We start from the raw sequence: 24411 nt of genomic DNA on the forward strand, positions 1-24411 counted from the left end.
AGTGCATGTCCCGGCCCCACGCTCCCAAGCTTGAGCGTGGGAGTGGGGTAGAGAGTGGGGGAGGAAAAAGGAGAGAGGGGTGGGTACTGAATGACTTCGCTTTCACCTAGACTGCCCTTCGCCCAAGCCAGAAGAAAGCAAAGGGGAAAGGGCTGCAGGGTACATGATTTATTTTCACTTGAACATGGAAGGGAAGTCTCACACTCCCCCTTCCCCTTTCCAGGGGGAGTGTATTTTTATCAGCAACCCCTTTGCCATCCGCCCTGTGCGGGAGCAGGGAACTAGGCTGGCCTAGTCCTCTTACCTCAGACTCCCTTTCGGAGGGTTTGACCAAAGGGGGAAAAGGAAGGCGCCACACCAGGCAGAGGTTTCAAGCCATGGAATGGAGGAAAACGAGGCAGAGAGGAGCAGCACCAGAGGCCGGCAGAGAGTGGAAAGGGCCACAGCTTCTTTGTTTTTTAAAAATTCTATAATTTGGGAGAGGGTGGTGATTAGTTTCCAAAATACGCTTCAGAGTCCCACCTTCCACACAGCTCCCTCACTCAGCCCTTTGGTTTTTGCAGACAAAATGTAAGAGCCCTCAGAAAGCCAGAAGTACTGACGACCCCGCAATGCACCCGGAAGCAGTGTTCACTTCGATCCCCTACAAAGACTATGTTCTATAGACTTTGCTTCTCCCTCTACGTTTGTCTTACGGCTCAGTGGCAAGGTGGCTGTAGGCGCACATCAGGAGGAGGGGACGTGGCAAAGGGAAACAGGGGAAGCCCAGGCACGTGGGTGCAGGGAGGGGTGGGGAACACCGCTTCCATTTTCCTTTGTCTTTTCCTTTAAAAAAAAAAAAAAAAAAAGGCAGGGGTGTGATTGGTCGGAAGGGTAGAGAACAAACCCCAGAACAGTATGTGAGCTCCAGAGGTGGGCGGGGGGAGCAGTCCCCCGAGAGGTGAGAGGGGAAAGGTCAGGGCAGTGCCTGCAGCATCAAGTTCCTCAGGAGTTTCTGCCGGCCCAGCTCGTAGTCCTCCTCGTCCACATTCACCAGCAGCTTGATGGCTTCGTGGCCCACAGCCTGCTTGAGGGAGTCTGTGATAAAGACACCTTTGAGCGCCTCTAGTAGCGAGCCGTTGATGTAGTCGCGCCAGAAGGCGTCGAGGTAGGTGAGCTCGGAGAACTTGATGTCACAGATGATGGAGCCCAGGTCCCGGGACTTGAGGATGGTGTTGGCCTGGTTGAAGCGCTCAAACTGCCGCTCCAGTGGGTCCTGCTTGTTCGAGAACACGTTGCCTTGCAGAGCGGTCTCGTGCTGGCAGTATTCGGCCCGAACCCGCAGTCTGATGTCTGTGGGGAAGAGAAGACACGCACAAGCGGTTGCGGAGGGGGCGCGGACAAGCGGGCGCGGGAGGCTGGAAGACCAGCGGAGGAGCAGAGCTGGGAGCGTCACCTGACAGCTTTGCTACCTCTCCCCCGGGACCAGTTCTTTTCCAAGCACCTCTGAGATCCTCGCCTGAACACACGAGTTTCCTTTAAACGGGCCAGGCCCAGGCCAGACCACTGCCATCCCTCACAAGGAGCACCCTGCTTCTAGGCAGTATGTTCCTAACAGGCACAAGTTCATTTAATTGTTTTCATTTTGTTTTTGATATATTTTTTAAATGCTTTATTTATTCTTGACAGACAAAGAGCATGAGTGGGGGAGGGGCAGAGAGAGAGAGAGAGACACACACACACACACACACAGCAGGCTCCAGGCTCTAAGCTGTCAGCACAGAGCCCGACGCCGGGGCTCAAACCCATGAACCTTGAGATCATGACCTGAGCCGAAGTCCAAGGCTTAACCGACTAAGCCACCCAGGCGCCCCCAGGCACACGAGTTCATTTTAGTATTCGATCAAAACTTGGTCCATCCTACAATAAGGATGTTGTAACAGCATCCCTTTGATCTCGTATTAACTAGAAAGACGTGAATTGGACTCTGCCACAAAGACAGAGGAATTCTCTCCCCACAGATGAGGCCGTTCAATCCCACTAAATCAATCACCCATTCGATGCGAGCCTCGCACTAAACAGCATAAACTGCCCGGGGTCTCAGCACTTCTCTGTATTTCCCCCTCCCATCTGCTCCACCTCCAGAACCCTTAAACTTCCTCACCACATGTCTGCTTTTCCTTGGGATCTGGTGTTACTGACTTCCGGCGTTTTCGCTGGCTCCCGAGTGTGGCTCTCCCTCGAGCTGGCCGCTTGCTACACATCTGAGGGCCCGAAGTGGGGCAGCACACCACAGGATAGTGGGGAGGCACTGGCCAGAGGGGAAAAGGGGAAAAAACATAGTAGGGGAAAAGTAGAAATACAAACCGATCTCTTGGAATGAGGAAGGAATCACTTAAGACTTAGCACTAAAAGCCTACAGGACCTGAAAAGAGGACACACGATGTGGGGACAATCACAGGACGCAGGTGCAGCATTAACACCTCACCTAATTTTTATAGGGCTAGATGCTGGGGGGAGCGGGGGTGAGAGAGACCCAGTGCCCTTTCACGCAGGCTGGCGAGGCTGGAAAAATGACGAGTTTAGGGTCTTCTTTTTTTTTTTTCAAGTGAGCGCTATTCCCAAAATGGGACTTGACCTCACAACCCCAAGGTCAAGAGTGCATGCTCCGCTGACCGAGCCAGCCAGGAAAATTCAGAGGAGTTCCTATCTTCTTACCTGTTTTAGGGGATTGGGGAGGCCTCGGTTCTGGATCGCTGAGGGCTCTGGGGGTCACGTAGCGAATTGACGTCTCCTCCAGATACTTGTCTACAAGATCGGGGCACACTATAGGAGGGGAGGGGGTCCTTCAGGAAAAGATGCACCCCCCGCCCCCGGTCCAACCCTCCCACGGGCCTCCTAACTCCTCCTAGGTAGCCCCCAGGGTCATCGTCTCCTCCCACCCGGGCTCCTGTGCTGCCGGCTCCAGGCCTCCCACGACTGGTCCCCGGGCCCTGCGGTCCGGCCCCTCGTGCACCCTCACCGGCCCGTCTCCTCTTGAGGGTGACGTAGGGCAGCAGGTCGTGGCGAGTGATGATACGCAGCAGCTGCAGCACCTGGCGGAAGTTACTCTCATCACAGCGGCCCTGGCGCTCCAACGCCAGCAAGAAGTCACGTCCGTTTCGGATGAGGCCACGCTCGTGGTCATCGATGACATCGACAAAGAGGAAGGAAAGGACGCGCACGTCCCTGTGTGTCAGGTGGGCGCCCACGATGTCAAACATGCGGTGCAGGCTATAGAGCCCGTGCTCCTGCTCGCCGCGTTCTTCGGGCCACACCTGGCCGGCCCGCCGCTTCAGGCCCGCCATGCCGGGGGCTCAGGTGCGCGGCGCGGTCCAGAGTCCCCGCTCGGCGGCCGCGGGCCCCGCTACACTGCAGGGACGAGGAAACAGAGCCTGTGAGCCACCCGGTGGAAGAACTGGTCTCGTTCGCTCCCGAACCCCCAGTGCCTAACGCCGTGCCTGGCGCACGGCAACACTGAGGGTTTATCACGTTTTAAAAAGTGATTATTGCAAAATAAAGCCCAGAGCTCTCCACATCCAACAGCTGTTACCTTAAGTCCAGACCCTACTGGAGAAACAGGGTCGCGTTCCCTGAGAGTGTTATATGCAACTTCAGGCTGCAGACTCAGCAGGAATTGCTGTTAGAGGTTACCCCGATTCTTCCCCTGCCCCCCAAATACTGCTTTTGGTCCCTTTGTGCTCTCCCTCCTACCCCCAACCATCTCACCTCTTAAAGGTAGGCAATCCCGAGAAAAGTAAAGAATTCACTTTCTTTTTTTAATGTTTATTTATTTTTGAGAGAGAGAGACAGAGTGTGAGCCAAGGAGGGTCAGAGAGAGAGGGAGACGCAGAATCAGACACAGGCTCCAGGCTCTGAGCTGTCAGCACAGAGCCCGACGCGGGGCTCAAACTCACAAACTGTGAGATCGTGACCAGAGCTGAAGTCAGATGCTTAACCCACTGAGCCACCCAGGCGCCCCAAGAATTCGCCCTTAACCAATATGGAAGCTGCGGGAGACAAACCTACAGACGGACAGTAGGGAAACTGAAAATCTTTCGATAAGACCTAGTTTTCATTCTGCCTGTATCATTAACAAGCTAGCTGTGTAGCTGTGTGACTTCAGGCAAGTCACCTCACTTCAAAGTCGCACTGTCCCCCATGTACAAAACATGAAGGAAAGAAGCTACTCCTCAGACTTGTTAAGAATCCAATTAGAAAATACATGCGAAACTGCTGGGGCGATGATTGTGAAAGAGATTGCAAAGAGATAAGCACCCCTGACCTCCGCAGCCCAGAGCCACCCCCTCCCCCAACCTTATCCTCATACTTCCTGCAATCCAACCAAGTTCAAAAGCCTAACTGCACAGGAGGCTAACCAATAATATTCACCCAAACTCATGGATTTACATCAACGAACATTACTACGTTGGGCACGCTCGTGACCCTCCTGTGCCAGGTGAACTCACCAGTGATGTTCACGCACCATTTGGATACATTCCCCTTCTACTTCTTCCTCGTGGTTGTCATTTCCCCACCCCCTCGCAATGACCCACAGCAGCCGACACTCGTTCTATAATTTGGCATTTGTGGGGTTTTTTTAAATATTTATTTATTTTGGAAGAGAGAGAGAGAGCACGAGAGAGAGAGGAGGAGGAGAGGGGCAGAGAGGGAGACAGAGAATCCCAAGCAGGCTCCACGCTCAGCAAAGAGCCTGACGCGGGGTTTAATCTCACAGTCGTGATCGTGACCTGAGCCAAAATTGAGTCAGACGCTCACCCGACTGGGCACCCCAGGCGCCCCCATAATTCAGTGTTTGGTTCACCAAGTTTCAGCATCAAGCTGGGTAATGTCAATGACCTGTGACCAAGCCTGAAGTCCACAGGCTTCCACATCCACACTTGTCACACACACGTGCTGCCCAATACTGTTCCACCGAACCACAGCTCCAATCACCTGATCCATTATATATTCCTATTGAAGCCACTTCTAAATATGTCTCCAGTCACCTCCACCGCCACTGCCCTGCTTCAGGTCCTGATGATCCCTCACTTGGACTATGGCAACAGCCTCTCGAGGGCTCCCCTGCCCACCAATCTTAACCCACCTAAGTCCATCCCTCATATCCTGCTGAATTCGCTATCTAAAATGCACAACTGAGGAGCTCCTGGGTGGCTCAGTTGGTTAAGCGTCCGACTTCAGCTCAGGTCATGATCTTGCAGTCTGTGAGTTTGAACCCTGTGTAGGCTCATGCGGACAGCTCAGAGCCTGGAACCTGCTTTGGATTCTGTGTCTCTGTTTCTCTCTGCCTCTCTCCCACTCATGCTCTGTCTCTCTCTCTCTAACATAAACATTGAAAAAAACATTTTTTGGGGGGCGCCTGGGTGGCTCAGTCGGTTAAGCATCCAACTTCAGCTCAGGTCATGATCTCACAGTCCGTGAGTTCGAGCCCGGCATCAGGCTCTGTGCTGACAGCTCAGAGCCTGGAGCCTGCTTCAGATTGTGTCTCCCTCTCTCTCTGCCTCTCCTCTGCTCATGCTCTGTCTCAAAAATAAATAAAAACATTAAAAAAACCCACATTTTTAAAAATAAAATGCACAGCTGACTACATCGCTTTTCTGCTTAAGACCTGTCTACAGCCCCCTCCTTACCTAGAACACTCCAGACTCCTCACACCACACACCAAGCCTTCTGAGATCAGGCCCTGCCTACCTTTTCAACCTCATAACCCACTTTTGATTCTCTACCGTTATCAGTTTGTTTATAACTCACATACAGCAGGCAGTTCATTTCTCTGTCCCTTTCTTCAGGCTACTGCCATTGCCTGAGTGCCCCTCTCCCTCCTCTGTACCCTACCCCCCTATACCACTCCTCTTTTTCACATGGCTAACTCCTACCCGTCCTTTACGAGTCAGCTCAGATACCATCTTCAAATTCATTCTCCACACCTCCATGCTGGGATACGTAATCCTCTTCTGTGCTCCTATGGAACATCATGCGTATTTCTTTTAAGCCCCATTTGTGTATTTATCACCCCAGCCCATCTTAAGCAACTTGCGGACATGGACTAAGTCACATTCACCTTTATATTCTCAGTGCCTAGCAATGCATAGAGGTTGGTACACAGTACTCACAACCTACCGAACCGAGCTTAGCCTCCAAGAGATCATCAAAAGCAGCATCAATTAAGAAACAAACCCACACAGGGGCGCCTGGGTGGCTCAGTCGGTTGAGCGTCTGACTTCGGTTCAGGTCAAGAGCTCGCAGTTCGTGAGGTCGAGCCCCACGTCGGGCTCTGTGCTGACAGCTCGGAGCCTGGAGCCTGCTTCGGATTCTGTGTCTCCTCTCTCTGCCTCTCCCCCACTTGCAGTCTGTGTCTCTCTCTCTCAGAAATAAATTTAAAAATTAAAACAAAAACAAAAACAGATACACACAGCCTGGTTACCACGCATACACTCTAGCTAGCCGCAGCCTCCCCTACACTGTGTGGAACCACCCATACCACGGCACCCTACTAAACAAGAAGACTGGTGGTCCTGTTTTATACACCGAGACACTGAGGCTAAGTTACAAAAGAGAATAAGGCGCGCCAGGGTGGCTCAGTCGGTTAAGTGGCCGTCCGACTCTGGATTTCAGGTCAGGTCATGATCCCACGGTTTGATCAAGCCCCGGGTCAGGCTCTGCGCTGACAGGATGGAACCTGCTTGGGATTCTCTCTGCCTCTCCCCTGCTCAGAGTGTGTGTGTGCACGCTCTCTCTCGCAAAATAAAGTTTAAAAGAGAGAGAGAATAAAACAAGCCACTTCCAAAGAGCCAAGTTGATGGGGTCTTAGAAAACTGCAGAGCAAGTGAACCCAATCCTCCCTTCCTCAAGAACCTAAAAGGGAAGCAGAGACTCATACCCATAAGAAAAGGGGAGCTCCATCCCACACTCACTTAGCCCCCAAACATCGGTTTGATATACGGACAAGAAATATGGCTCACAGCTACTTAGGAGAGCCCAGATGCCCCCCACCCCCCACTCGCCTGCTGAGCATGGGAACAGCTGGGAAAACAGCTACCCAACTACAGGGTAGTTTTCTCTGTATCTTCCTCTCACCTGTTGTACTTACTGGGTACAAATGGGGGCGGGGTGGGGGGGTGCTGAAGGAAAGTAACTCCTTGCTCATAGCAGGCAACGTGAGAAAACTGAGCCTCCTTAGGCGTCTCCCTGTTCCCTGTCCCACCTGTTCCTCTTGGCCAGCTGCTGATTATGAGGATCTCAGAAAAAGCAGATGGGCAGCTTTCACATTCAACCAATCCTAAGAGCAGGTTGCTAGAGAGCTCCCTAATTCAAAGTGTTCTGACTTTAAGTCCCCGGAAATGAAGAAATATGGTCCCTACATACCTCGCCCCTGGAAAATGAGGCAAAATGCAGGAAAGCATTATGGTCCTAATTATTATATATCAATGGATGCAATTCTGTAATAGACCTCAGTCCTCTAAGGGTTAACTCCCTAGATAGGAGGGAAGAAACAGCCACCTTAAGTCCTAGACCCCAGGCTGGATCATTCAAAGTGCCAGGAATTATCAGCGCTTCTAGGTCAGTGGTTCTCAACCACGGAGGACGCTGCCCCCCCCCCCCCCCCCGGACATCTGGCGATGTCTGGAGACATTTCAGACTGTTATGACTGGAAAGGGTAAAGGACTGTGCCAGTGGCATGCAGTGAGTAGAGGCCACGGATGTCCCTAAACATCTTAGAATGCCCCGAAGAGCCCCCACAACAAAGAATTATCCAACCCCAAATGTCAATAATGCTGAGGATGAGAAACCCTGTTCTCGATGGACCATGACACAAAAGGGCCAAAGAAGAGAGACAGTATGTCACCTTCCCCCCTAGATCTAGAGATGGAAGCCATTGGGTCCCTCTGACCCAAACCCATCGAACAGTATTTCAGAAGAAAAGCAAAGCCGGTCAGACACAGACTATAAACTCGTAAGTCCAACGAACCCGAAGGAGTCCCACCCACTCCAACCCTGGCTTCTCTAACACCTGCGGCTGCCATTCAGGTGAGCAGCAAGCGGTGGGCCTACACTCTCTTCGGCCCCATCCCAGGAGGTCGAACGTGACCCAGTTCAATCTGGATCTCTATGAAGATAAGAGAAATGCCATCCTCTGCAAGACAAACAAAAAGGATCCTGCCCTCAGGCCTCACAGCCACCTTTCAAGTCCTGAACCTAGAGTTGCAGACCCTTCCTTATTTGACTGCTGATCAGACCTCCTGCTTATTCTATGAAGCAAAACGTAGAAGAGGCTAGAGTTTCCCAAGGCCGTGTCCTTGAGAGAACTGTCAGGAGGCTGACGGGCAAGCTAATACGCAGCCCCCCCCACCCCACTTAATTATCATCTGGGATGGTGAGTTCACTCGGTTAGCAATCCAGACGGGGTTCCAAGAATCGATCTAACTTCAGTGCTGAAAGAACATGCCCAACTTCCTCTTAAACCAAAATATACTCGGCTTTCTGTGGCAGTGAAGCTTGGGAACACAGCTTAAATTATACAGAGATCCTAGAGATATCAGAGTCGTGAGGAGAACATACCCCCTCTAAACAACAGAATTAAGAGACCTTCTGAGTCCCGGTATCTGAAATATTGCCAGATAACAAGAAACAGACCAAACACTCCGCTCAACGAGAGTCCTGATCCCGCGGGCTGCTTCGAGTCCACTTGAGAACCTAACAGGGGTCCCCCCGCTACAGTTCCCCAAGAATAATTCTTTATTCCGAGGAACTGCCGCATTTCCTGGAGCTGTAGTTTTTTGCTAGTTCGTTTTCTTTAGGGAGGCCCAAGCCAGCCCAGGGCCAACAGACCGTGCCTATATACCTACAGAATTGTCTGTCTGGTTTCTACTTCCAGGCAAACTCTAGTCTCATCCCAACCAGGAATGACATCCGTATTTTTTGAGGTACTTGGCTCTCTCAGAAGCCCTTAGAGGACAGTCACGTGGAGGAAACAAAAAAGAATGATCTCTTGAAAGGAAGACGCAACTCTGGTATCATCGCAACAAGGATGACATCTGTATTTTCGTAGAGCTAGAGGTATTTGACTCTCGCCGAAGCCCTGAGGGACGAAAGTCATGTGGAAGAACTAAAAGAGTGAGGTCTTGAAAGTTGGAATGAAAACAGCATGGAGAAGCCTGAAGAGTGCAGAAAGAGCTTTCCTGCTGGTGGGATAGGGAAAATGTAACCAAATATCTGGAAGTCAGAATTACACAGTATGTTTTCAAAAGGAAGATTCCAGGAACCCTGAACAACGAAAAGACTCTAAAGGTGAGGTGCCTCAGCAGCCCTCCAAGAGTAACATTCAGAGACACTGTACTAGAGTACTAGTTCCGTATGTTAAAAAAAAATGTGTTTCTCAGAGCTCACCAAGAAGAGTAGATAATGACAAACCAAAGCTGGGGGCTTGCCCCCAAACACCTGATTTCTGCTCTCCTTTTCCTCTTACCAATTTCCAGTTACCCAGAGACACAGTGACTGCAACAGGTCTTATGCACTCAGCTGGGTAGGTGAAAACACACGTTCCCTGGCCTGGAACCCCTTACTGGGCTCAACCCCAATGCATTTCTCTTGCCATTCCCATCCCCTTCCATTGTTCAAAAAAAAAAAAAAACAAAAAACAAAACAAAACAAAACATAAAAAGTTCCAGACTTACCTTTGCAAGAAACTTAATTTCCCAGGTCTCTTCCTAGCACAAGGTTGGAAGCCAGCAGCAAAACAAAAACAAATGAGGGGGAAAGAGTCAATTTTCAAGCCTGATTTTGAAACATCAAAGGCCCAAAGAATTAGTCAGTCCCAGTTCCAAAAATACACAGACACACCTAAAGCCATTTCGATTAAAATGATCCACTGTGAGCTAAAGGGGAGAACTCACTCCCAACCAAGTCCCCAGGCCTCCCTAACGCTCTACTGGCCAATTCACGAAACAATACCAACTCCCAGAATTTCCAGCCTGGGTGGCTCATGGCAAGAAAGGTCCCAAATTCAACAACTTGCAGGAAAACCAATCATCCTCTGATACCTTCTCACCGGACTCCTCAATGCCTTATGAGACCCACGTATTTCGTTACATTTTTGTTACATTTTAACACTGACTTTCAACTTTAGGGAGAACTGGAGACAGGGAAATGATTACAGCCAAAGAAGGCACTTTCTATCCCTTCACTTATCAGACCAGAGCTAGCCTCCAAATTCTGTCTTCACCCTTTCCCTTTACACACAGTGAAAACAAAATATCCACTGAGGCCCGGCTTCCTGATACATCTACATTTCACCAGGGAACCTTTCCTATATGTGAACGCTGACCCCTCCCTCTTAGCACTTAAACAGAAAAAAAAAAAAAAAAAAGAAAGAAAAAAAAGTCTGGAAACTAAAGCAATCATTTAATTATCCAGGCTGCCCAGATGCCATCCTGTTTTCTGTTCCCTTTCTCAGACTTCCAGAGCCTCCACCCTGGCATGTAGGGCTCCAAACCAGCATGGCTGTTTCCCCATTCTTACACTGCTAATTGCTAGAAACTAGAAAAGTCCTTTACTCTTTCTACACTTCGGTGGCGGTGACACCGGCTTCCCCGTTCTCCCTTCTTTCCCTAACCAGGAAAAACAAGGGAGCAGTAAGTCAGGGAGCCTCTGGAAAGCAAATCCACTTGAACCCTCATCCGTTCTCCAAATTCCCTAATTCTCCCAATTCCCCATTTCTCCAAACCATTCCCTTCTGCCCTTCCCACCCTATTAAAAGCTAAAGGCCTGACAATTGGAATTGGTTGCAACTGAGGCTGCTTAACTCTGCTCTCCCTTCCTTTCCACGGGGAAAGGGAAACCCCCAACCTCTATCCCCCGGGCAGCTCCACTGTCCTATCTCCCAGCCCATTCCCCTTCCTCCCAAACTTTCCTCTTAGTCTCTCACTTTCCCCATTACCTCGTCACACCGCCACGCTCTCCATTCCCCCCAATCTCCGTGCTCTCCTTTTCCACCCAAATGCTCCCCTAGGCCCTTCCCCCTCCCACCTCCAATTTCACACTTTCAAAACCGCCCCCCCACACGTCTGAAGTCCCCTCCTCACCCTCTCCCACCCCCTCCCAAGACCGCTCTCCAGAGTCCAGTCCCTCCCACCACATGCCACCAGCCTCTTCCCCTCCGCACCCTCGGCCGCTCCCTCCCGCGCCCACCGCCCTCAATCCGGCGGGATCGCAGCCTCACTCCCACCTCGGCCGCGCCAGCACCCCCGGCCGGGCCCGGCCCGGCCCTTGTTTACGCCCCTCCCCGCGCCCAATCCCCCGCCTCGCCCCTGCTCTCTCCCACAGTTGCCACCTCCCCCGCACGCCCCCTCGGCCGCTCCCCTCCCCCACCTCGCAGCGTCCCGTCACCTCCCTCTCTCGAGGTTCTCGGGCTGGACGTCGCCTCCGCCTCCCCCTCCACTTTCCTTCCCCTAGCCCTCCGCGGCCCCGCCCGGCCCCGCCCCGTCCCGCTCGCCTCCCCCTCCCCACCCCGCCGCCCCGCCGCCTCACTCTCGGCTCAGGCTCGGCGCCGCCATGTTGGATCCATCCGCGCCGCCCTCCCGCGCCGTCGCACGCCGCCGCATCCGGGCTCCGGCCGCCGCCGCCGCCGCCGCCGCCGCGGGCGCGGGGGAGGCGGGGGGGGGGGGGGCGGCCGCGTCCGGAGCAGCGCCTCCCGGAACCTGGCCGGTTAGCGGCGGCTTCGAGACCATAGTGAGGCATGAGCCGGGGTGGCCATGCTAGGTGTGGGCAGCCTGGCAGCGGCATTAACCGGGGCGTGGATAGCTTCACTTTGGGTCGAGAGACTAGAGACTGGCAGCCATCTTGCTTTGGGGCAAGCGGGCAACGCAAGTTCTTCCCGACGGCGGCTTCAGGGCCGTCACGAGGAGGGAGTGCGGGTTGCGTTCTCGAGTGTGAGGACGTTGGCGGCGCCGGAGCCGGCCGGTGTCGACTTCAAGACCCATCGAAAGACTGGGACTAGCAGCCATGACTCATAAGGGCGGAATCTAGCAAGGGTCGGACTGCCCCGCGAACTTCGGGAAAGGTTCACGATCGGGATTTGACCTTTGCCCTGAACTTCCGGTAAATCCGGACTTTCCGTAAACCTTAGTCCGGAGCCGAGAGCGCTGCTCGGATGCCCCCTCGGATTTCATTCTTTGAGCATTTGCCTTTTAAGCGCCCGCTTCCTGAAGGAAGTGTCGCCAGAGCCGAACCTTGGACTGGTGGGAATTGGGGCTGGGGGGGGCCGGTTACGTTCTGGAGCTGTCAGCAGCCTGTGGGTTAAAGGAGAGGTAACAGAGGAGGCCTCTGAGAATGGGAGGGGCCGATTGCGCAAGGCCTTGTAAATTAGTTGATTTTATCCGAAGGGCCGTGATTTTATTCGAAGAGCCTTGGCCGAGAAGGGAACAATTGTGTTTGCATTTTTTAAAGATCGCTGGTTGCAGTAGGGAGAATGGATAGGAGGGAACGAAGTTAGAGGCAAGGAGACCAGTTGGGAAGTTTTTTACCCAGGCAGGAGACGGGGGTGGTCCGCCCTAGAGAAGGGCGACTGCAGGCGGAGAGAACTAGATCGGGGATGGGGATGAGGCCGAGGTTATTTCCCAGTGCTCTGACTTGGACAACTGGGGGAAAGTGATGCCATTTTCTGTTTTGTTTTGGGGGAGAGAATGAGTTTTCGGTGCCTGTGGGATGCCTATCAGACAATTGAATATTCGGTAACGTGGATTGGAAGCCCGACGGAAAAGTGTGAGGTGTGCGTGCGCGCGAGCGAGCGTGTGAAGGTCGATAGTTGTTGAAGCCGGGGAAGTGGATAAGACGTCCTGGAGAGGGATGTCTGCGTCTGAAAAATGAGATGAGGGAAGAGAACAGGAAAGGGGGGCGTTGAGAAGGGGCAGACGAGGGGAAGAAGGAATCCAGGAGAGAAGTATCAGGGAACCTGGTCAAAGTGATAAACGTAAGCGATTAGGTAAACGTGGACTAAAATGTGACCAGTGGGTATTGCAAAATTGCCTTTAGTAATTTTGAAGCACCTTGTTCCAGAGATGCGGTGGGATAGGAACCAGAGTAAGTTGAATTGAGCGACTGGAAAGGGACAGTGTAGACCGTTTTCTCACGGTGTCATCTGTAAAAAAAAAAGGGGGGGCTGGCAGTCGAGTGTAGCCCAAGGCTGAATTCCAAAGAAAGGGAAGGAGTTTTCGCTGCCTATGGGATGGCCAGAACTACCAATGGCGATTGAATATACAGATCTAATAGTAGAAGTAAATTAAATGGAAATTACTACCTGGGGAAAAAAAAAAGCAATGCCAGAAGAATCCACACAGCACATTTACACAGGCATTAAAAAATTGACCATGAAGAGTGTGGGCCTGAGCAGGGTGGAATTTATGCTTTTTATTTTAGATCCGTCTTTACTGTTTGAATTTGTTTTCCTTTTTTTAAAAAAAATTTTATTCAACGTTTTTTATTTATTTTTGGGACAGAGAGAGACAGAGCATGAACGGGGGAGGGGCAGAGAGAGAGGGAGACACAGAATCGGAAACAGGCTCCAGGCTCCGAGCCATCAGCCCAGAGCCCGACGCGGGGCTCGAACTCACGGACCGCGAGATCATGACCTGGCTGAAGTCGGACGCTTAACCGACTGCGCCACCCAGGCGCCCCTTGAATTTGTTTTCCTATGTACATATGTGGTCTTTACAGAAAACTACTTTTTTTTTTTTTTTAAACTTTAGTGATATATAGCTCAGAAATTCGGAATTACGAACATTTCAGTGGCAGTCGAAGCTATAGATTTGGGTCAACTCCAGAGAACAGCAGAGGGCTAAGGAGAGTGCTTTGGGGAGAATTCCAACATTTAAGGTACAGGTAGAGGGGCGCCTGGGGGGCTCAGCTGGTTGAGCGTCTGACTCCAGCTCAGGTCATGATCTCACGGTTCGTGGGTTCGAGCCCCACATCGGGCTCTGTGCTGCCGGCTCAGAGCCTGGAGCCTGCTTCCGATTCTCTCTCTCTCTCTCTGTCTGTCTCTCTCTCTGTCTCCCTTCTCTGCTTGCTCTCTCTCAAAAAAAAAACATTAAAAAAGAATTTTTTTGTAAAGTCCAAGTAGAAAAAGAGCCCTCGGAGAATCTTTGAAGAGGAACAGCCAATGAGAAAGAGTAGAAATGGGGTGATAACTGTTGTAGAGTCGGAGGGGAGAGAGTGAGTGTTTCAAGAGGATCACAGTTGTTAAAAGTGTCAGATGTCCTCAGAAAGGCACCTAACAGGGGCGCCTGGGTGGCGCAGTCGGTTAAGCGTCCGACTTCAGCCAGGTCACGATCTCGCGGTCCGTGAGTTCGAGCCCCGCGTCGGGCTCTGGGCTGATGGCTCAGAGCCTGGAGCCTGTTTCCGATTCTGTGTCTCCCTCTCTCTCTGCCCCTCGCCCGTTCATGCTCTGTCTCTCTCTGTCCCCAAAATAAATAAAAAACGTTGTAAAAAAAAAATTTTTTTTTTTAAAAATTGGAAGCGGATTCTCTCTTTAAAAAAAGGAAGAAAGAAAGAAAACCCTGTGTTGCCGAAATGGTGAAGATAAGGAAAGTAGGGGTATAGACTGGAGTTGAGCAAGTCAAGAAGTAACGGGGGGGGGGGGGGGGGGCGGCGGGGGCGACTCATTAAAAGAAAAAGAACTAACTAGAGGTCACGTGGATTTTCCTAAAACCACCCAGAACGATAGGGGAGTTGGCAGACAGAGGTTACTGAAATAGGTGCTGGGGGTCCTCAAAAAGCAGGAGGGCTGAAGCTTCAAGGGGGAACGGGTTTTAGCGAGATGAGGAAAGCACAGTCCTCTGAAGATGAACAGCCTCTACTTTAGAAGGTTGAAAGGGGGGGCGCCTGGATGGCTCAGTCGGTTCAGCCGACGACTTCAGCTCAGGTCATGATCTCGCGGTCCGTGAGTTCGAGCCCCGCATCGGGCTCTGGGCTGACGGCTCGGAGCCTGGAGCCTGTTTCAGATTCTGTGTCTCCCTCTCTCTGACACTCCCCTGTTCATGCTCTGTCTCTCCCTGTCTCAAAAGTAAATAAAACGTTTAAAAAAAAAAAAAAAGGTTGAAAGGAATGGGGTGGGGCGCCTGGGTGGCTCAGCCAGTTGGGCGTCCGACTTCAGCTCGGGTCATGATCTCACAGTCATGTGAGTTCGAGCCCCGCATTGGGCTCTGTGCTGACAGCTCAAGGCCTGGAGCCTGCCTTGGATTCTGTGTCTCCCTCTCTCTGCCCCTCCCCTGCTCATGCTCTGTCTCTCTCTGTCTCAAAAATGAATAAAATAAAATTAAATAAATAAAATAGAAAATACAATAAAATTAAAAGAAGAAGAGGGGCACCTGGGTGGCTCAGTCGGTTAAGCATCCGACTTCGGCTCAGGTCATGATCTCCGCAGTCCGTGAGTTCGAGCCCCGCGTCAGGCTCTGGGCTGATGGCTCGGAGCCTGGAGCCTGTTTCCGATTCTGTGTCTCCCTCTCTCTCTGCCCCTCCCCCGTTCATGCTCTGTCTCTCTCTGTCCCCAAAATAAATGAACGTAGAAAAAAAAATTAAAAAAAAAAAAAGAAATAAAATAAACATTATCAAAAAAAGAAGGTCGAAGGGAAGAGGTCTCCCTTAGAAAAAGCCAAAAATTTCTACCCCACTCATTTCCCCCCTTGAACCCATGGGAACTCCTCCTTTGTAAACAGCCTCCTCTCTCACCTCATTTTCTTCATAGATTGCTCCCTCGCTTTCCCTCGAAGGAGACTCATCAGGACGTAGGTAGCTGTGATGTCGGGGGGGGGTGCCCCCAAATACGTAAGTCCCCCCAAAAGAAAAACAGGTCTACTACTAAAACTAACCTCACGTTCTCTCCATACCCACATCCTGAAAGTGGCTTGACATGCTGGCGATGTGGACGTCATGGCAGTAATGCCTCTCCATGAGCCCACCCGTCGTCTCCAAACTTAGCGCAACCGCATTGAGAGGATCAGAGAGGAAATGGCGTGCCGAGGACGGCCTTCTCCAATAGTGTGGTGTCCAGTGTGCCCCTTGAAGTGTACGGGGGAGAAACCACAGTGCCTCTAAGCTCAGAATGGAAAACAAAAGGGAGGGCTGGGGCTCCCCTTCAACTTAGCAACTGAGCTTTACCAATCCCAGGGCCTGGCCGGCTGTCCCTAAGCTAGTCAATCCATTGGTGGCTGCATCTGTAGGAATGTTTTGTTTGGGGAGCCTTGGAAGTTCACTCTCTCGACATGAAGCCTTGAGATGTAATAGGTGTTGAAGAGGTCATAATGGCCACATCAGAGCTGAGCAGATTTCCTGAGATGAACTGTAAAAACACGAGCTAAAGCAGAGAGACCCGTGTGGAAACGGGCACTGTCACACCTGTCACCTGAAAAAGTGCTTCGAACACATTAAGGTTTTGTGTTAGCCATAGCTAAACCATTTCCCCCTTGGCTTAACCTCTCCGTCATCTCTACAGTGAAAGCAACAACTTCGTCTCTTGCCTTATGATCCCTTTCTACCCCCTCCTTGCTTCCACTAGAAATTTGGGGAAATTGGGGCACCTGGGTGGCTCCGTCAGTTAAGCATCCGACTCTTGGTTTCAGGCCAGGTCGTGAACTCGGGCAGTCCTGAGTCTGAGCCCCACTTTGGGCCCTGTGCTGACAGTGCGGAGCCTTCTTGGGATTCTCTCTCTCCCTCACTCTCTATCCCTCCCCTGCCCGTGCTCTCTCTCAAAATAAACTCACTTCAAAACAAAACAAAACTCTGGGGCGCCTGGGCAGCTCACTCAGTTAAGCGTCGGACTTCAGCTTAGGTCATGATCTCATGGTTCATGGGATCGAGCCCCACACTGGGCTCTGTGCTGACAGCTCAGAGCCTGGAGCCTGCTTCCAATTCTGTGTCTCCCTCTCTCTCTGCCCCGTAATGCGCATGCACTCACTGTCTCTGTCTCTCTCTCTCAAAAATGAATAAACATTAAAAAAAAAAAAATCCTCTTGACTCTTCCGGGACCACTCTGATTCCTGTGTCCCTGCCTGGGCTTTACTCTTGAATGTTGGCCCTTCAGCGACTTGTGGACCTGACAGTTCTCTCTAGTTCTTGGGTCTGTTAACTGCAATCTGTTCATGTTATTCTTTTTCAGCCAGACATCTTGTTAGCTCCTAGTTTCATTTGAACTTCAAACCTGACTATAAGCCCTTAGCTAGAACTCCAGTATCTCCTGGCTTCTGAATGGGACCACAATCAGTCATGAATCCTAGTGACCTGTGTAAAAATCTCCTTAACCTGTTCCCTTTGCTCGTTCCCCTGCTCTGACTCACTGATAATGACTTTGGGCAAGTTCCTTCGCTCCTCTGAGCTTCTGTAAAAGGGAAAATATAACATCCGTCCCATAGGTCATTGTATTAGTGATTATATTAAGTTAATATATATGAACTGTTAGCATAGGACCTAGCCCATGGTAAGTGCGCTATCAATGTTACCCAGTATTTATGGATTAGAATTTTCAGCAGCTTTCAGAAATCCCTGGGGTTCTTTACCAGTGCTCTCTGCTGCCCCCATGTGGATGACTTTTTCTAAGCCACTGGGTATCCTATAGGCCATGACCCAAAACGGCCCTGTTAAACCAGCCTCCCCAGCTAGCTAATTAGAGAACCAATTCTTTGGTTGATTGGTTGTTCAGTCAAATAAAAATGCTTCTATATTCTAGCCCATTCTCTGTTTAAAGGAACATGTCAGGAAACCTATGTTTTTCTGAAAGCAAGATATACCATCGGGGTGCCTGGGTGGCTCAGCCGGTTGAGTGTTGCCCGACTGTCAGTTTCAGGTCATGATCTCACAGTTTTGTGGGTTCGAGCCCCGCATCAGACTCTGTGCTGACAGTGCAGAGCCTGCTTGGGATTCTCTCCCTCCCTCTCTCTCTGCCCCTCCCCACTCATGCTGTTTCTGTCTCTCTCAAAATAAACTTGAAAAATTAAAGAAAAAAGGATATACCGTCTATGACATTCTCCTAGTTTGTAACAAAGTAACACGGGCAAAGAATGTCATTTAAATTTACTTAACTTGGAGCGCCTGGGCTGGCTCGGTGGAGTGACTCTTGATCTCAGGGTTGTGAGTTTGAGCCCCACACTGGGTGTAGAGACTATTTGAAAATAAAATCTTTAGGGGCGCCTGAGTGGCTCAGTCAGTTAAGTATTCACCTCTTTGGTTTCGGCTCGGGTCATGATCTCACAGTTCATGAGATCAAACCCCACGTCAGGCTCTGCTTAGGAGTTCCTCTCTCCCTCTCTCCCTCTCTGCTCCTCCCGTATGTGTGTGCTCTGTTCTCTCTCTCTCAAAATAAATAAAACATTTCTAAAAATACTAAAATAAAATCTTAAAAAAAGACACAGGTAGGTCTTCATGGAGCTCACTGTTTACATGAGCATACAGACACTAAGGAAAGAAAATAAATATTCTAAATTGAGAGAGGTGCTAGGAAGGAAAAGAACAGAAGTCTGTGACAGAAAAATGATCAGGAAAGGTCTCACTCCCTCTCTCTCTCTCTCTCTTTAAATGTTTGTTGATTTATTTTGAGAGGGAGAGAGGGAGAACGAGCAGGGAGGGGCAGAGAGAAGGAGAGGGAGAGAATCCCAAGCAGGCTCCACACCATCAGCACAGAGCCCGATGAGGGGCTCAAACCCACAAACCGTGAGATTAGGACCTGAGCCAAAACCAAGAGTCTGACGCTTAACTGACTCAACCCGCCAGGTGCCCCAGGGAAAGTCTCTCTTTGAAGAGGTGACTTGGAAACTGAGCCCCAAAGGCCACAAAGCAGCTAACCACCCTGCAGAGAATAGGATACTCCTAGGCTGAGGATACCTAGGCAAGAGGACCAAAGGCAAGGAAGCCTTAACATTGCGTAGTGGATTGCGGTAAACAGCTGTAGGCATCTGGGGACCACAGCCTTCTTTTCTCAGTGCGCATAAATCACTTTGTTTTTCTTTTTTAGTTGACATGTAATGTAATAATTATTTCAGGAATCGAATTTAGTGATTCATCACTTACATATAACCCCCAGTGCTCATCCCAACAAGTGTCCCTCTTAATGTCCCTCGCCCAGTTAGCCCATCCCCCCTCCAGCAACCCTCAATTTGTTCTCTGTACTTAAGAGTCTCTCACAGTTTGCCTCCCTCTCTGTTTTTATCTTCTTTTTGCTTCCCTTCCCCTATGATCATCTGTTGTATTTCTTAAATTCCACATATGAGTGAAATCATATAATATTTGTCTTTCTCTGGCTGACTTATTTCACGTAGCACAATACACTCTAGTTCCATCCACATTGTTGCAAAGGCCAAGATTTCATTCTTTTCAATCACTGAGAAATATTCCAGTGTGTGTGTGTGTGTGTGTGTGTGTGTGTGTGTGTGTGTATACACACACACATATATATATATATATATATATATATATATATATGTATGTATATATATACACATATACCTACAAGTATACATATATATATATGTATACGTGTAGGATATGTATACGTGTAGGTATATATATATATACACCCCACATCTTCTTTATCCATTCATCATGTCCATATCCTTGATGGACATTTGGGTCTCTCCATCCTTTCGCTATTGTTGATAGTTCGCTATGCTGATAGCTTTAACATTGGGATGCATGTGCCCCTTTGAATCAGCACTCTTGTAGCCTTTGGACAAATACCTAGCAGTGCAGTCGCTGGGTCGTACGGTTGTTCTATTTTTAATTTTTTGAGGAACCTCCACACTGTCTTCCAGAGTGGCTGCACCAGTTTGCGTCCCCACCAGCAGAGAGAAGTGTTCCTCGTTCTCTGCATCCTCGCCAACATCTGTTGTTCCCAGAGTTGTTAAGGTTAGTCATTCCGACAGGTGTGAGGTGGTATCTCATTGTGGTTTTGATAAGCCATTTTTTAATACACGTTCTAGAATTTTACTAAGAATCAATCATCTGTTTTTCAGTTTCCAGAATTCACCATCTAGAATGTCACCCTTTGAAAATGTGGACATTTGCTGTATTGTGAGTTCTTCAGATTATGTAAAGGGGACCAAATTTCACTTACATAATACTTCTGATTTCTAGAATACCATGTGTCCAGGGGCTGAACTCATTTAAAATGCTAAGGATCCTGTCGTTTCAAATGCCAAGGATCCTAAAATACTGTTTTAGTTGATCATTAATGAATTTATAACTAACCTAAAGAATTTTCCTCACTCCTCATTTTGCATCATTTCTTCACGTTCCAAGCTTTAGCTATTTATATACGTTTCCATACCGTTAAAATAATAATATAATTAGCATTATTACAGAAGATATCTTATTTACCTAGATCACTCATGAGAATCAACTTTATTTTCAACGTTTTTTTTTTTTTTTTTTATTTTTGGGACAGAGAGAGACAGAGCATGAACGGGGGAGGGGCAGAGAGAGAGGGAGACACAGAATCGGAAACAGGCTCCAGGCTCTGAGCCATCAGCCCAGAGCCCGACGCGGGGCTCGAACTCACGGAGCGCGAGATCGTGACCTGGCTGAAGTCGGACGCTTAACCGACTGCGCCACCCAGGCGCCCCTAGAGAATCAACTTTAAAATTACAGCAAATAATAGTAGAATTTAGTAAAGTGGGAGGAAAGCAACATGTAAAAATAAATATCCTTTATATATATAAACACTAAGTTAAAGATGTAATTAAAGAAAAGACTCCATAGCAACAAAACAGATAAAATGCCTAGGAATAACCTTAACAAGAATGTGCAAGATCTGTATGAATTTTAAAATGCTACCCACATAAAAGAAAACTTGAACAAATGGAAAGTAACATCATGTTCTTGGATAGAGAGAATGTATAATGATGTCACTTTTCCAAAGTTGTCTATAAATTTAATATGATCTGTAGAAAAATATTGGCAGGAGTTTTTAAAATTAAACAGGCTTATTTTAAGTTTACATGGAGAAATAAAAGAGGATTGAAAGGAAAATCCTGGAAAAGTAACAGAGAAGCTGGCCCAGCCAGATTGAAAAATGTATTATAGGGGCTCCTGGCCAGCTCAGTCCATAGAGCATGTGACTCTTGATCTCGGGGTTGTAAGTGTGAGCCCCACACTGGACGTAGGGATTACTTTAAAATAAAAATCTAGGGGCCCCTGGGGGGGCTCAGTGGGTTAAGTGTCTGACTTCAGCTCAGGTCATGATCTCACAGTTCATGGGTTCGAGCCTCACATCAGGATCTCCGCTGTCAGCTCAGAGCCTGCTTTGGATCCTCTGTCTCCCTCTCTCTCTCTCTGCCCTTCTCCCTTTAACACTCTCTCGAAATAAATAAATAAACATTAAAAAATAATACAATTAAAATCTTTAAAAAAGAAAAAAGAAAAAAATATTATAAAGCGACAATAATTAAAGCTGTGGGTGATGTCCTGTGTGTGAACAACTCTATGGAACAGAATAGAAATGAAAAGAGACCCAAATACATGTAGAAATTTTGTATTGATAAAGGTTTGCATTATTGAATTCATTAATTACTTTTTAAAATGTTTATTTATTTTGAGAGAGACAGAGACAGAGAGCGAGCGGGGTAGGGGCAGAGAGAGAGGGAGACAGAGAATCCCAAGCAGGCTCTGCAGCTGTCAGCACAGAGCCTGATGCGGGGCTCGAGCTCATGAACCAGGACATCATGACCTGAGCCGAAATCAAGAGTTGGATGCTTCACCAACTGAGACATCCAGGCGCCCCAAGAATATGCGTTATTTAATGAGTGGTGTTGGTGCAACTGAATCAACATCTAGGGGGAAAATGTTGGGTCCATACCGCATACCCTTCATCCAAATCAATCCCGTATAGATGAATATCCAATCATAATTAATGTAAAATACTAGAAGCTATCTACACTTAAGGGCACAACAATGCTGAAGTAAAAGAACGGAAAAAGGCATACCACGCAAACATAAGCCGAAAAGAAAATTATGTGAAGTACATATAGTAGACTTCAAGGCAAAAAGCATTACTAGAAATAAAGAAGGGCACTTCATATCAATAACTCCAACTTACCAGGAAGCTGTAAATTTGTATATATTTAATAACAGTCTCAAATTACGTACAGCAACAGAGCTATAAGGAAAAAATGGACGAATTTATAGTCATAAGAGGAGACTGAACTCACCTCACTGTAAACAGCAAAGCTAAACTGATAGAGAGTATCTCTTTCAGAATCAGTAGACCCCCCCAAAAAAAAATCAGTAAGGTAGAAAAAAACTTAAATAATATGAGGATCAAATGGAATTCAGCAAGCACGTATAGTCCACTATACCTAACGGCTGCAAATTACAAATTATTTTCAAGCACACTTGGGACATTTTATTACTATTATGTTTAATGTCTATTTGGGAGAGAGAGAGAGAGAGAGCATAAGCAGGGGAGGGGCAGAGAGAGAACGGGGGACAGAGGAGCAGAAGCAGGCTCCATGCTGACAACGGTGAGCCCGATGCCGGGCTCGAACTCACCAGCTGTGGGATCATGACCTGAGCCGAAGTCACACATGAGATCGTGATGTGAGCTGAAGTCAGACGCTCAACTGACAGCCACCCAGGTGCCCTGCAGTTGGAACATTTAAAAAAAAACGACGGTAGGGGCGCCTGGGTGGTGCAGTCGGTTAAGCGTCCGACTTCAGCTCAGGTCACGATCTCGCGGTCCGTGAGTTCGAGCCCCGCGTCGGGCTCTGGGCTGACGGCTCGGAGCCTGGAGCCTGTTTCCGATTCTGTGTCTCCCTCTCACTCTGCCCCTCCCCCGTTCATGCTCTGTCTCTCTCTGTCCCCAAAATAAATGTTGAAAAAAAAAAATTTAGGGGCGCCTGGGTGGCGCAGTCGGTTAAGCGTCCGACTTCAGCCAGGTCACGATCTCGCGGTCAGTGAGTTCGAGCCCCGCGTCGGGCTCTGGGCTGATGGCTCGGAGCCTGGAGCCTGTTTCCGATTCTGTGTCTCCCTCTCTCTCTGCCCCTCGCCCGTTCATGCTCTGTCTCTCTCTGTCCCAAAAATAAATAAACGTTGAAAAAAAAAATTTTTTTTAAAAAAGAAAAAAAATTAAAAAATAAAAAAACGACGGTATTGTGCTGTAGAACAAATTTCAATGGATTGAACGTATACACAGCATGTCTCTTGTTGTCATTGCAGGTAAGCTAGAAATCAGTAACAAGGTAACTATAAATTCTGTTTTACAAATTAGGAAATAGCTTCGGTTACGCATCCGACTTTTCATCTCAGCTCAGGTGTCGATCTCACGGTTCTTGGCTTTGAGCTCCATCCGGCTCTTCACTGACGGCACGGAGCCTGCTTGGGATTCTCTCTCCCTCTCTCTCTGCCCCTCCCCTGCACTCTCTGTCTGTCTCCGTCTCAAAAATAAATAAATGAACAAAAATAAAATCTTGGAAAAAAACACCCAATTATAATTGGAGTTAGAGGATAATTTGGACTGAATGATAATAAAAATAGTACATGACAAAATTTACAGGATGGGGCTGAAGCTATGCTTTACCAAGGAAATGTATACTAAATGCATACATTAGGAAAAAAGAAAAGCTGACGATGGGTGAGCCTCGTGTTATCTCAAAAACCTAGAAGTAAATTAAACCCAAAGAAAGTAGAAGAAAGAAAGTGTGCGTGCAGAATGTCGGGAAGGACATATACTCAGAATAATAGAAGTTTTTAATCTCCTGGGGTAGGATTTTGAATTAATTTCACTTTTCTATATTGTTTAAATAAGCTACAACAAACAAAGCCATTTTCACATTAGGAAAGAAAGTAGTAGAGGAAAACACAGGATAATCTTTTTGTTGTTGTTTTTTAAGTAAGCTCTACACCCAGCATGGGGCTTGAACTCACGACCCTGAGATCAAGACTTGCGCGCTCTGTAGACTGAGCCAGCCGGGTGCCCTGGTTTTTTGGTTTTTGTGGGGTTTTTTGCATACATATTTTTTTTAATTTAATTTTTTATTTTTTAAAATTTACATCCAGATTAGTTAGCATATAGTGCAACAATGATTTCAGGAGTAGATTCCTTAGTGCCCCTTCCCCATTTAGCCCATCCCCCCTCCCACAACCCCTCCCGTAACCCTCAGTTTGTTCTCCATATTTATGAGTCTCTTCTGTTTTGTCCCCCTCCGTTTTTATATTACTTTTGTTTCCCTTCCCTTATGTTCGTCTGTTGTGTCTCTTAAAGTCCTCATATAAGTGAGGTCATAGGATATTTGTCTTTCTCTGACTAATTGCGCTTAGCATAATACCCCTCCAGTTCCATCCACATAGTTGCAAATGGCAAGATTTTGTTCTTTTTGACTGCCGAGTAATACTCCATTG

General features: G+C 48.7%; 1 protein-coding gene and 1 long non-coding RNA gene across 3 annotated transcripts; one reads left to right on the forward strand and one right to left on the reverse strand.

Annotated features, from left to right (window-relative positions):
• Positions 1 to 153: 153 nt before the first annotated feature.
• DEDD (death effector domain containing) lies at positions 154 to 11703 on the reverse strand. 2 transcript variants are annotated; one of them, XM_086693881.1, is made up of 6 exons: positions 11566 to 11703; positions 9714 to 9746; positions 3002 to 3390; positions 2698 to 2805; positions 2144 to 2290; positions 154 to 1332 (listed from the first exon to the last, which is right to left on the reverse strand). In XM_086693881.1, the coding sequence occupies exons 3-6, from the start codon at positions 3324 to 3326 to the stop codon at positions 956 to 958; spliced, it is 957 nt and encodes a 318-aa protein (XP_086550007.1). In that variant the 5' UTR covers positions 3327 to 3390; positions 9714 to 9746; positions 11566 to 11703; the 3' UTR covers positions 154 to 955. The 2 variants fall into 2 exon arrangements, with proteins under 2 accessions (XP_086550007.1, XP_086550008.1); XM_086693882.1 differs by lacking the exon at positions 11566 to 11703 and adding an exon at positions 11407 to 11508.
• Positions 11704 to 11782: 79 nt separating this feature from the next.
• On the forward strand, positions 11783 to 23865 carry LOC147572284 (uncharacterized). The gene is made up of 4 exons (XR_015246043.1): positions 11783 to 12275; positions 19830 to 19923; positions 20031 to 20088; positions 23282 to 23865. It is a non-coding gene; the product is annotated as an uncharacterized LOC147572284 (long non-coding RNA).
• The last annotated feature ends 546 nt before the right edge of the window (positions 23866 to 24411 follow it).

Source organism: Puma concolor, chromosome E4, assembly GCF_028749965.1.
Source record: "Puma concolor isolate L17-30 chromosome E4, mPumCon1.1.hap2, whole genome shotgun sequence".
Taxonomy (NCBI): Eukaryota; Metazoa; Chordata; class Mammalia; order Carnivora; family Felidae; genus Puma; species Puma concolor.

What these genes read in the sequence shown, in the direction of transcription:
- DEDD (XM_086693881.1), bottom strand. Translation starts at nt 3,326, where the DNA reads ATGGCGGGCCTGAAGCGGCGGGCCGGCCAGGTGTGGCCCGAAGAACGC. An exon ending in CCTCAAGAGGAGACGGGCCG is followed by an intron (nt 2,806 to 3,001) that starts GTGAGGGTGCAC and finishes CCCCTCCTATAG; the next exon opens with TGTGCCCCGATCTTGTAGAC. An exon ending in CAAGGAAAAGCAGACATGTG is followed by an intron (nt 1,333 to 2,143) that starts GTGAGGAAGTTT and finishes TCTTCCCCACAG; the next exon opens with ACATCAGACTGCGGGTTCGG.